At 40.1% G+C, this 13811-nt stretch overlaps 1 protein-coding gene across 1 annotated transcript in view; it reads right to left on the bottom strand.

Annotated features, from left to right (window-relative positions):
* The window catches only part of LOC141665898 (uncharacterized), a 47785-nt gene extending 34222 nt beyond the window's left edge, over positions 1–13563 (bottom strand). The window contains exons 1-7 of the mRNA XM_074471882.1: positions 13072–13563; positions 12625–12850; positions 12106–12237; positions 11871–12062; positions 11447–11700; positions 10965–11204; positions 9230–9295 (exon numbers count right to left, since the gene is read on the bottom strand). Coding sequence (XP_074327983.1) covers positions 9230–9295; positions 10965–11204; positions 11447–11700; positions 11871–12062; positions 12106–12237; positions 12625–12850; positions 13072–13563 — 1602 coding nt within the window. The remainder of the gene's footprint in view (positions 1–9229; positions 9296–10964; positions 11205–11446; positions 11701–11870; positions 12063–12105; positions 12238–12624; positions 12851–13071) is intronic.
* Between the last annotated feature and the right edge of the window lie 248 nt (positions 13564–13811).

Genomic DNA, 13811 nt, shown 5'->3' with positions numbered 1-13811 from the left:
GACCCCCAGTACTTCCTAGGGGGAAAAATCCTCCTCCTATCATAGACCTGGATGGTCCAGTACAGAGAAGGGTTGTTGTCCCAAGGGCTGATCCAAGCAATCTTCTTCCCCTTGGAGATCCTAATGATCCTACTCAGTCCTTCACTGAAGAAATAATGAATTCCCATATCTCAAGGAAGTTCAAGATGCCAACTATCAAAGCTTATGATGGCACGGGAGATCCCGCTAATCATGTTAGGACATTCTCTAATGCACTGCTGTTGCAGCCCGTGAATGATGCTATTAAGTGTCGGGTCTTTCCTCAAACCCTGTCGGGTATGGCTCAAAGGTGGTATAGTCGTTTGCCCCCAAACTCTATTAGATCGTTCAGAGAATTAAGTCAGGCTTTCATTAAACAGTTCATCAGTGGGAGAGTGCATGAGAAAAGTTCAGCATCCCTCATGTGCATTGTGCAGGGAGCAAAGGAATCCTTGAGAGACTACCTAAATCGTTTCACAAAGGAAGCTCTAAAAGTCCCGGACCTTGATGACAAGGTCGCAATGATAACACTGCAACAAGGAACTAGGGATGAGTTTTTCAAGATGTCCTTGGACAAACGCCCCCCTGAAAGCATGTTGCAGCTCCAAGATAGGGCAGGGAAGTACATAAAGGTGGAAGAGAGCATGAGGAAGACCGTAGTGAGTAATGAGCCCACTGTAGGAAAGAATCGGAAAACTGACCTGGAATATATCGCTAAGGACAAGTATCCTAGAACTGAACAAAACCCTGATTCAACCCCCAAGAAGGGAGGACCTGGGCAAAAGTTCACTGAATACGCTAAGCTGAATGCTCCTAGAAACCAGATTTTGATGGAAATCGGGAAAGATAGAGACATTCGTTGGCCTAAGCCCTTGAAGGCTGATCCTGCAAAGCTAGATAAAAGCAAGTATTGTAGATTTCACAAAGATGTTGGTCATGACACCGATGAGTGTAGACAACTGAAAGATGAAATTGAGTTCCTCATTCGAAAAGGAAGATTGAACAAATAACTGGAGATGGAGGGGATATGAGTAACAATGGAAGAAAGAACTTTAAAGATCGTAGGAGGGACCAAGACGATCAGGGGCGGAATCCCCAGCCTAGGGGACCGGTGATAAATACAATCTTCAGAGGACCACGACCCCGAGGGCCTGTGATAAACACAATCTTTGGAGGACCAACTGCTGTTGGGTTATCCAAGAACTCTAGGAAAGCGTATTCCTGAGAAGTTATGCATATTGTTGGGGAAGCCCCGAAGAGGGCCAGGACAGGAGTAACAATGTCTTTTGATGATTCTGATCTGGAGGGTGTGAAATTTCCCCATGACGACCCGTTGGTTATAACCCCGATAATAGGGAACAGCCTAGTGAGAAGGGTCCTTGTGGATAATGGTGCTTCAGTGGATATCTTGCTCCATGACACCTTTTTTAGGATGGGATATAATGACTCCCAATTAACCCCAACCAACATGCCAATATATGGGTTTGCGGGAGTGGAGTGCCCCGTAGAAGGGATAATTAAGTTGCCAACAACCATAGGACATGAACCAAGGCAAACAACTCAGATGTTGGACTTCGTGGTGGTGAAGGCTAGTTCGACTTACAACGCTATCATGGGAAGAACAGGGATACACGCCTTCAAGGCAGTCCCTTCTTCCTACCATTCAGTTATGAAGTATCCTACCCGGGATGGAATCGGAGAAGAGAGAGGAGACCACAAAATGGCTAGAAGCTGTTATGTGATCTCTTTGAGGGCAGATGGAGTTGGGGGGCAGGTTCTTCCTATTGAAGATCTAGATATCCGAGAGAATGATGAGAAAAGAGGAAAGCCAGTAGAAGACTTGGTTTCAATTCCTTTAGCCCCTGAAGATCCTGAGAAGGTGACTTTTATTGGAGCAACGCTCGAGGAGCCCCTTAGAGGGAAGTTGGTGAAATTTTTCCAAGAAAATAGTGACATATTCGCATGGTCAGCAGCTGATATGCCAGGCATAGACCCGGAACTAATTACTCACAAGCTGAATATGAACCCAAATCGGAAGACAGTGAAACAAAAGAAAAAAAGTTTTGCTCCAGAAAGGCCAGAAGCTATAAGACAGGAAGTAGAGAAGCTCTTAGAGGCTGGTTTCATTAAGGAGATTCAATTTCCAGAATGGTTAGCAAATCCTGTAATGGTGAAGAAGGCCAATGGAAAATGGAGGATGTGTGTGGACTTCACTGATCTAAATGATGCATATCCAAAGGACTGTTTCCCGTTACCAAGGATTGATACTTTGATAGATGCCACTGCTGGGCACGAAATGCTGAGCTTCATGGATGGATTTAGTGGATACAATCAGATTAAGATGCACACGGATGACATTCCAAAGGTATCATTCATCACTGACTTTGGTGTTTATTGTTATCTTGTTAAGGCATTTGGTCTTAAGAATGCAGGAGCCGCCTATCAAAGGTTGGTAAATAAAATTTTTAAGGATCTTATTGACAAGACTATGGAAGTCTATGTTGATGACATGTTAGTCAAGAGTCTAGTAAAGACTGATCATATAACCCATTTGAGGGAAGCTTTTGAGGTCCTGAGGTACCACAAGATGATATTAAATCCTACAAAGTGTGCTTTCGGAGTAGGATCTGGAATTTTTTTGGGATTGATGGTCTCCAAGAGAGGGATCAAAGCCAACCCTGATAAAATAAAGGCAATCCTTGACATGGAACCACCAAAAACTATCAAGGATGTTCAAAAGCTCACAGGAAGGGTTGCTGCGCTGGGACGATTCATCTCCAAATCAGGAGACAAGTGCTTATCATTCTTCAAGTCACTAAAAAACATTAAGGACTTTGTATGGAGTAAGGAAAACCAGAAGGCTTTCGAGGAGTTAAAGAAATATATGGCCCAGGCCCCGTTATTGGCCAAACCATCTTTGAATGAAGTTTTATACTTGTACTTGGCCGTTTCAGAGAGTGCCTTGAGCGCTGTGTTGGTTAAGGAGGAACTAAAAATCCAGAAACCCTTATACTATGTCAGTATGCATGGTGCTGAGTTGAATTATTCAACTATTGAGAAATTTGCTCTAGCCTTGGTAATGGCTTCAAGAAAGTTACGTCCTTACTTTCAGGCTCATCAAATTGAGGTACTAACAAATCAGCCCCTGAGAAATATCATTCATAGTCCTAAGGCTAGTGAGAGGTTGATCAAATGGGCAATAAAGCTGGGAGAGTTCGACATCAAGTATAAGCCACGGACGGCAATAAAAGCCCAGACATTAGCTGACTTCGTGGTGGAATGTACCATACTCAACCAAGAAGTCGGGGGCAGGAAGATACCATACCTCAAGACAAGGAAGTTAATAAGGGGGACAAAGAGAAGGATGATAAGGAGAAAGAATATTGGGTTCTCTATTTTGATGGAGCATCAAAAACAAATTCAAGTGGAGTAGGATTGGTTTTACAAAGCCCTGATGGGTTCTTAATTGAGTATGCCATAAAGTTAGACTTCCCAACCACAAACAATGAGGCAGAATATGAAGCTCTGATAGCTGGTCTTGGCTTAGCAGGGACACTTAGAGTCAAGAACTTAAAAGTCTGTGGAGACTCGAAGTTGGTCATATCCCAGGTGAAGGGAGAGTTTGAGGCAAGGGATGATACGATGGCTAAGTATGTCCGCCTAGTAAGGGTTGTGATGACCCAATTCGATGAATGCCATGTTGAGCACATTCCAAGGGAGGAAAATGCTAAGGCAGATGCATTGTCAAAGTTTGCTTCATTTGAGATGGAAGAAAGTTCTGGAAGTGTATACTATCACGTTTTGAAAACACGGAGCATTGATGTTAAGCATGTGGCTCCTATAGGCCTGGGGACATCATGGATTGATCCCATTAAGGCTCACATTCAAACCGGTTGGTTACCAAATGATGCCACTGAAGCATGAAAATTGGCTGTTCGAGCACGAAGATACTCTTTGATAGATGGAATTCCGTATAAAAGATCTTTCGTGGTTCCCTTCTTAAGGTGTCTCAGGCTCGATGAGGCTCACTTGGCTCTTGAAGAAGTACATGAAGGCATATGTGGGCAACACTTGGGGGGCAGGGCCTTAGCTCATAAGATAACTCGTTTAGGCTTCTATTGGCCAGAAATGATGGCTGATGCCAAAGAATATGTAAAAAAGTGTGACCACTGTCAGAAGCACGCACCAGTCGTTAGACAACCCCCCGAGATGCTGACCTCCATCAACTCACCCATCCCCTTTGCTATGTGGGGAATGGATATACTGGGGTCTTTCCCCATGGCCATGGCACAAAGGAAGTTCTTGATTATAGCCATTGATTATTTTACTAAGTGGATTGAAGCCAAGCCTTTGGCCAAAATCACAACTAAGCAAGTTGCACGATTCCTGTGGGAAAATATCATGTGCCGGTATGGAATTCCCTGCATCCTAGTCATTGACAATGGAACACAATTCAACAATGAGGAATTCAAGAAGTATTGTGAGGAGAATGAAATTGAGTTGTGATTCACCTCTGTGGCTCACCCGCAAGCCAATGGGCAAGCAGAAGTGGCGAATCGAATAATCCTGGATGGACTAAAGAAGAGGATCGAGAAGTCAAGGAATAACTGGGTGGATGAAATACTCCCAATACTATGGGCCTATAGGAATACCTGTAGAGTCATGACTGGAGCAACTCCCTTCATGTTAGCGTATGGTGCAGAAGCAGTTGTTCCTGTAGAGATATCACATTCCTCCCCCATGATTCAAGCTTTCAATGCTGAGGAAAATGAGGAAGCTTTCAATTCTGGTTTTCTGCCCTAGTCTCTAGCTTGTAGGTTCCTCTTCCCTGGATCTAATTGATGTAGTGCGAAATGAGGCACATGCGAAGATAGTGGAATATCAGAAAAAGGCTTCATTCTACTACAACCGGAGGGTTAAAGAAAGGTTTCTTCAAACATGGTGACTTAGTCTTAAGGAAGGTGGAAGCTTCTGGTGTAGGGCAGAAAGGGAAGCTTGCCCCAAATTGGGAAGGGCCATACAAGGTCAAAAGTGTTCAGGGAAGAGGAACCTACAAGCTAGAGACTAGGGATGGTTTTGAAATCCCGAGAACTTGGCATGTACAAAACCTGAAGGTTTACTACGTGTAAAATGATCGAGTACGATTCTCACTTGTCAAGATGACAAGTAGGTTGAAAAGCACCTTGAAGCTTTGCTTGCTTAGGATTTACATGTTTTAGTTTGAGGATTATTAAGAATTGTGTAAGGGATGAATCCCAAGAGTTTTCATAAACTTGTTTTAGAACTGTTTGGTTGTTACCATATATAATTGAGTTTGCTTATCTATTTTAGTACAAGTACGAGGAAAAATAAGGGAAAGCTATGAAAAGGCTAGCAAACTAACTCCCATAAAATAGTACAAGTACTTGAAAGAAATAGTAGAAAAAGCAAACAAAGCCATGCAAGGCCTAAACACTGAAGATGTTCAAGTCCATGAAGGACCGCAAGTAGATAAAAGCCACACACGGCAAACAAAGCCATGCAAGGCCTAAACACTGAAGAACAATCTATAGTCCAAAATCAGATGATTGGCCAATAATGGCAACCTCAGAAACAACCCAAAGGCTAGGAAAGCCCTGCAAATTTACCATATTCGGGTAAGAGCTATGAACAGAGCCAAGGGACATATTAACGGAGCGCACCTCATCATCATGGGTGTCCATCATCTTGAATAAGTCTTTTGACCGTCAATAAACGCTAAGAGAGCTCTAGAATCCCAGTTCTGAAGCTTTCTCTCAAGTTTCTTCATCAAATGCCTCCAAGGCCATATGCTCCCTCCTTCATTTTGCACTCCTAGTGAAAGAAGCTGCGAAGTAGGCATTGGCCAAATAAGAAAAATATATTAGAAAGCTAACTTCACGAAATGTATATGGTCAATTGAAGTTTACATTACAAACTCCAGCAGACCGGCCTCTAAGAGATGCCTTAAGCCAGCCAGGCTCCTCCTTTAATTTGTGAAGTATTGAAAGTTCTAAAAAGAATAGGTGTACCAAATACAAGGCATGAGCCCCACACATCCCCGCCTCAGGAAGCTGTTCGCCTAATTGAAATAAACTTAACCAATGGAAAAATAAGAGGGGTTAGGCCAGCTTTAACAAGGTTCCTTTGAATTATGAGAACCTATCAAGAACATGAACGTGATAGTTTATGTTCCAGCTCCATCGAGACATGTTGTCCAAGAAAGCAAAAATGTTTCCCCTTGACCGACCAGAGGAGGCCGAGTAGCCATTGAGAATATTGAAGTTCAAGAACTTCCACAAAATAAGATCCCGAAGGGCCAAGAAGCTCTAGACATTAAGGTTACGGCCGACCAGGGCCTCAAGGGCTTGGTCTCTATGGCCGACCAAGAGTCCTTGAAGCTGACTCCTCCACATGGAGGGTTAAGCCGACTAGGACGTCCTCGAAGGAACGTCTACAGACGTCTGGAACTAATAGGGATGGCCCCTAAGAGAAGGTTTCAAGAAAACCATGAACTAGAGCCAAGAGATGCTCCTAGTGAAGACAAGAACTTCCACGGAAATAAGTTTCAAGAAGACTAGAACCCTTACGGAGGGAAATAAGCTTCATGAAGAGTAAGACGCTCACGGAGGTGAGATTCTGGCCTACCAAGAGTCCATGAGAATAAGTTTCGTGAAGAGAAGAACATCCATGAGAACAAGTTCCGCAAAGGCTAAAGAGTCCATGAGAACAAATTTCGTGAAGACTAGGACATCCACGAAAACAAGTTTCATGAAGAATAGAACGTTCACTAGAAAATAATCAGAAAAGTCTGGCTGAGGCTAAACCCAAATCGATAGTCTTAAGGGACGATTATGTTAATCACCATGATAAGAAAAAGCCCACATTCCAGAACCTTCCGGAATGTCCTCGAAGATTTATTTTGATCCTTAATGGATTTGGAAATATAGAGGCCCAAAATGAGGCCCAAATCCAAAAAGGATTTGGAAAAGTAAAGGCCAGAAACGAGGCCTGAATCCAAATAGGATTTAGAAAAATTAGCCCAAAAATAAGCCCAATCCAAAGATCATAGATCAGGATTGAGGTCGAATTTGAGGTCGTGAATTCTATTCGAATTCTTTTGAACAGACACCCGAAAATTACGGTTAAAAAAGACCAGGATTGAGGTCGAAGTCCAGACCGGGATTGAGGTCGAAGTCCAGACCGGGATTGAGGTCGAAGTCCAGACCAGGATTGAGGTCGAAGTCCAGGTAAATAAGACCAGGATTGAGGTTGAATTCCTGAATCAAGCACAATATTTTTCGAGAACAAGGCCAGAAATTTCGACTAAAATTCAGGTCGAGGGTTCGACTAGGATCCTGGTCGAAATCCAGGTCGTAAATCCTAGTCGAAACCTTACGACCAGGAAACAAAGAAGGACATAGATTTTGACCAAAATCCAGGTCGAAGGTTCGACTAGGATCCTGGTCGAAATCCTGGTCGTAAATCCTAGTCGAAACCTTACGACCAGGAAATAAAGAAGGACATAGATTTCGACCAAAATCCAGGTCGAAGGTTCGACTAGGATCCTGGTCGAAATCCAGGGCGTGGATCCTAGTCGAAATCCTTCGACCAGGATTGAAATCCTGCCCCAAAATTCGACTAGGATTCAGGTCGAAATTTCGACTAGGATCCTAGTCGAAAAAGGGCAGAAAATTTCAGAAAAATACCAGAAAATTCCTAAAGAAAGGGAAAAAGGTAAGAAAATGATAGGGAAGTTCTAAAAAATAACCTTGAAGCAGTGTACAAGGCAAATTGTTGTAAATGTGTAGGTCGCTCCACACTTTACGCCAAAACGATACCTTATAAGGGAACGAATGAACTCAACTTCTGCGAAATCTTTTACGGTTTCCCAGAAGTTGGGGGGCAAATGATAGGGAATAAAATAAACCATGATTGCGTAATTAATATCGCATTAATTGTATTGACATTGGGCTGACAGTTAAGCCCATTAGAAGAGGCCCAAGACCCTGATTATTAATTAATTTCGTAATTAATTAATAAGTGAAAAATCAGCTATTAAGAAGAGTCCCAATAAGGACATAAATCCTAGTAGATTAGCCTCTAAGGGACCTAAAAGGATATGGAATCAGTTTCCTACCACTTAGGACTCCAAAGTCCATTCTAATTCTGAGACTTGCTCACCAAGTCTCCTAACCCAAGTCCAATTCAATGACTCCCAACATCTATATAAGGGGCCTCACCCCACCAATCAGAACTACATTTTAGACTTAGTCCATGGAGGACATGAAAGTCACTACGTCCTTGGTGAGCCCTCGCCGCCATAGCCCCGAGGGAAAGTATCACCAAGAACTACGTTTTTTGACTTGATCCTTGGCAATCAGCAAGGTACGTAGGCATCTTGTTAAGGCAGATTGAGTCACGAAACACAAGAGCAGTCAAATCGAGCCTCGAAGCTCACGTTCCTTAGTAATAAATACATTAATTATATATCTTAGTTTTTAATCCATAACAGCGTGCAACAAAATGAATGACGTGTACAACATATACAACGTCACTGTAAATCAGCAAGGTACGTAGGCATCTTGTTAAGGCAGATTGAGTCACGAAACACAAGAGCGGTCAAATCGAGCCTCGAAGCTCACGTTCCTTAGTAATAAATACATCAATTATATATCTTAGTTTTTAATCCATAACAGCGTGCAACAAAATGAATGACGTGTACAACATATACAACGTCACTGTAAACAAATCACAAATCAAATTCTGGGTGCACCCATGTATCCTGACACAAATATTAAATGCGGAAAAAGCTCATCCTAAGAGCTAACAGAAGGATACACTGTTACCAATCACACTATCATGGAAGTGTCATGTCACTGATGCCGCAATGACATGGTTGTAGTACCCCTACAACTAGTTAACTCGGTATACCTTATATCTCTAAGGGTTCAAAAAAAAATATTCTCGCAAAATTTTAAAATCACATGTCACAAGTAATTCATATTTCCAAAATAGAGGGTATCATAAATAAGTTTTGAAAACTGCATAAACCGATATTTAAAACTTTCCAAATCAATTTTTAAAATAATTTTCGGAAGTCAAAATGATCAAACAATATTAAGGGAATGAATGAAATATGAAATTGAATAAATCAGAGATATTTAATTTATATGAGGTGTAGCGCTGAACAAAAAGGGGACAGAATCCGTACCTTGAATATAGCAACTAAAACACTAACAAAATCTGAAAAAGAGCCGCTAAATTCCTGACCCGCGATCTAAATACACAAATACAATTTATAATTAATATAAATTATTTTTATATTATCCAATTCATATATTAGCGCATTTAATTAGCATGATCACGTATTAAAAATTCATGTGCTCATAATATGCTAACTAATACATCATATTATTAATTTATAACTCATGCAGATTAACCCATGATACATCCACCAATATTTTTAAATTGATTTATACCATACTCGGTTGCCAGACTTGACATAGGCTAGGATAACATACCTAAATTTAATAAATAAAATATTGATCAGACCTTTATTAAACTTATGTGATGCATATATCCATTCCTAAACATTAATGATCAACCAAAATTATATGGTGACAATAAAAAAAAAGAAAAGAAACATACCATAGGAATCAAATTCATACACCCGACTGACACATGCATATATATAATACTTGTTATTTAACATAGTTATGGCATCAACAATAAAATATTTATGAATGATGGTACAAAGTTACCTTATCAAAACACATATCAATTTAATTAATTAATCATAACTAATACAAAGTAAATCACAGAACTTATATATCAAATATTAAATTTATGCTAAAATATAAATTTTGAAATTGCTTTAATCCTTAAATTCAAATATTGAACCAAGTTTTACGTGAGAATTGAACAACATAAATATTAATAATTATATAAATAATAATTTATTAAAATAAAATTCTTTCGGGACTAATGCACTAATAGCTGCTATTATGCATACATCTATACTTTAACTTCCTCGCATGCATCATAGAATCAGGTAGTTGATGAAGAGGGAAAAAAAGAAATCTAATATTAAAGAATATTATAAAACAATAATTCAAAATACAGAGATGTGACGTGTGTACCTATTACTGTAGTAATAAAACTCAAAACTTAATTTGACCCTAATCAATACAGACAAGCACATGCTATACACGACAATTATTAAAATAATAGTATTAACACCAAGGTGATGTGCTAAAATTTCATAACAATTAAGAATATGAATACTCGACTTTGTCTAAGGCCGAAACAACAATCTAGGCATAAATACTCTGTTTGTTTCTCTCCATTTTCAAACTCTCTCCACAACGGCTCTATTTTAGGGTTTTATTATAAAAACTATGTTTCTTATGTGAATATATATGATTAAGTTAAATATCTTACTACTAATATAATTTTAATAAATTAAAATTACTAATATTATCCCTTTTTCTTTTCTAACTGACTATTTCATTTAATCACATATTCTAATTCTAATTCAAAACAAATTATTATTATTATTATTATTAAAATAATTCACGTATATTACATATATACCCCACTAAAGAGGATTCCGTCCCTGAAATCTAACGAAACTAAATACTCGTACCTGAATCGAATAAATGCAGATATTTCTCACGAATAGATTCTTCTAATTCCCAAGTAGCCTCTCTCGCTGGATGATTTTTCCACAAAACTTTCACAAACAGAATGACGTTATTCCTCAAAAGTCACTCCTCTCGAGTTAAGATAGCCTCAACTTCTTCCTCACAAGAAAGATCCTCTCTAATCTTATGCAATGGATACTGAACTACGTGTGATGGATGATATTTATAGCCCCTCAAAACAGACACATGAAACACATTATGCACATGCGATAGTTGTGGCGACAACGCGAGTATATAAGATACTTCCCCAACTTTCTCCATAACATCAAAAGGTCCAACATATCTCAAACCGAGCTTCCCCTTCATACCAAAACACTTCACACCATTACAAGGAGACACCTTCAAGAACACATGATCACCTGGCTCAAATCCACCAAACTTTCGATGTTGATCCGCATAACTCTTCTGATGAGATCGAGCTTCCTTTAAACTTTCTTTAACTTTCTCCACCTTCTCATTAGTGATTCTAACCAGCTTTGGCCCCTTAATGATTCTCTCACCAACCTCATCCCAACAAGATGGTGCCCTACACCTCCTACCATACAAAGCCTCAAATGGTGGCATACGAATAATTGCATGCCAACTATTATTGTATGCAAACTCAACCAGATACAAATATTAATCCCAATCACCTGTTCACTCCAAAGAACATGCCCTCAACATATCTTCTAATGTCTGAATCATCCTTTCTGACTGTCCATCAGTCTGCGGATGATAAACTGTACCAAAGTTAAGCCTCGTTCCCCAAGCTTGTTAGAACCCCTTCCAACATGCGATGTAAATCTCGTATTCCAGTCAGAAACTATCAAAACGGGAACACCATAAAGTCTAACAATATCTCGCTGAAAAATCTCTGCCAACTCATGAACATGAGTAGTCTCTCTAATAGGTAAGAAGTGAGCGGACTTAGTAAGTCTATCAACCACCACCCATATGACATCATTCTTTCTGAAGAATCTCGACAAATGAGTCACGAAATCTATAGTAATGTTTTCCCACTTCCAAACAGGAATATCTAGCTGCTGTAATAATCCACTTGGCCTCCGATGGTCTATCTTCACTTGTTGACATGTAAGACATTTCCCCACAAATTCAGCTATATCTCCCTTCATTCCAATCCACCGGAAATGATTCTTCAAATCCCTATACATCTGGGTGGAACCTGGATGAAAAGAGCCTCCTTCAAAATTTTCTCACGGATTATCGGGTCGGCGGGAATACACAATTTACTACCCAACCATATCACACCCTCATCATCAACACAAAAATGTTTTTGCTTGCCACTTTCCACCTCAGATCTAATAACATCCAAACCTGCATCATTCTTCTGAGCTTCTAACCCTTGAAACAAGATTCAGTTTCACTTTTAAACTTGTAATGCTACCTCCTGACCCTCTAACATATAACTCAACACCCAATCGCTCTAAATCTGAAATAAGGTGCGGCTGAGTAATGAGCGATACAACACTCCCCAAGTTCTTTCTAATCAGAGCATCTGCAACTATATTTGCCTTTCCTGGATTATACTGAATATTAGTATCATAATGCTTAAGAAGTTCAAGCCACCTTCGTTGCCTCATATTAAGCTCCTTTTGAGTAAAAATATATTTGAGACTCTTGTGATCAGTGAAGATGTCACAAGTCTCTCCATACAAATAATGCCTCCAAATCTTCAAAGCAAAGACCATAGCCGCTAACACCAATTCATGGGTATGATAGTTTACTTCATAGGGTTTAAGCTTCCTAGAAGCGTAAAAAATCACTTTCCCATGCTGCATAAGAACACACCCCAATCCTCTCTTAGAAGCATCACTATAAACCTGAAAACCTCCACTCCCTGATGGCAACACAAGTATTGGAGTGAACACCAACCTCTTCTTGAACTCTTAGAAGCTCTTCTCACGATCATCATTCCACTCAAACTTAATGCCCATTCTCATGAGTTGAGTCAATGAAAAAGCTATAGATGAAAAACCTTCCACAAAATGCTTGGAATAGCCTGCCAAACCCAAGAAACTCCTTACCTCCGTCACATTGCTTGGTCTCGGCCAATTAGTAATAGCCTCGACTTTCGCAAGATCTAGCTTAATGCCTCTACCAGATATAATATATCCCAAAAATGCCACTTCCTCCAACCAGAATTCACACTTTAAAAATTTTACAAAATTTTATTCTCCCTCAAGATGTCAAGGATAATGCGTAAATGCTCCTCATGCTCCTCTCTGCTCCTGGAGTGTATCAAGATATCATCAATGAAGACCACCACAAATTTATCCAGATAATCATGAAAGTCCCAATTCATCAAATCCATAAATACCACTGGTGCATTCGTCAACCCAAAGGACATCACGAGAAACTCATAATGACTATAACGAGTGTGAAATGCAGTCTTCGGAATATCCTCTTCTCTTACTCGTAACTGATGGTAACCAGATCTCAAATCTATCTTTGAGAAGTATTTCGCCCCTTGTAACTGATCAAACAAGTCATCAATGCGTGGTAGAGGGTACCTGTTTCTAATAGTCACCTTATTCAACTCCATGTAGTCAACACACAATCTCATGGAACCATCCTTCTTCTTCACAAACAACACAGAAGCACCCCACGGAGACACGTTTGGCCTGATACATCCCCTATCTAACAACTCTTGCAACTGCTCATTCAATTCTTGCAACTCAATTGGTGCCATTAGGTAAGGCGCCTTGGAAATAGGCTCAGCACCTGTAACAAGTTCAATAGTGAACTCCACCTCTCTATGTGGTGGCAAACCTGGTAGCTCATCAGGAAATACATCTGCATACTCTTTTACAAATGGATAATCCTTGATGTGTAGTTCATCCATTGATGTATCCTTCACAAAAGCAAGGTAGCCAGCACAACCCTTATATAACGGTTTACTGGCCTTTAGAGCAGAAAATATTTTTACCTCCCCCTTCGGCTAAGACCCTTGGTATACAAATTCTGGTTTATCTACATCCCCAAAGATCACCTTTTTTACTTGACAATCATTTTTGGCGCGATGTTCACTCAACCAATCTATGCCTAAAATAATGTCAAAGTTATGCATCTCCATCGGAAGCAAGTTAACCT

This window comes from Apium graveolens, chromosome 6, assembly GCF_009905375.1.
Source record: "Apium graveolens cultivar Ventura chromosome 6, ASM990537v1, whole genome shotgun sequence".
Lineage (NCBI taxonomy): Eukaryota > Viridiplantae > Streptophyta > Magnoliopsida > Apiales > Apiaceae > Apium > Apium graveolens.
This window is presented reverse-complemented; position numbering and strand designations above follow the sequence as displayed.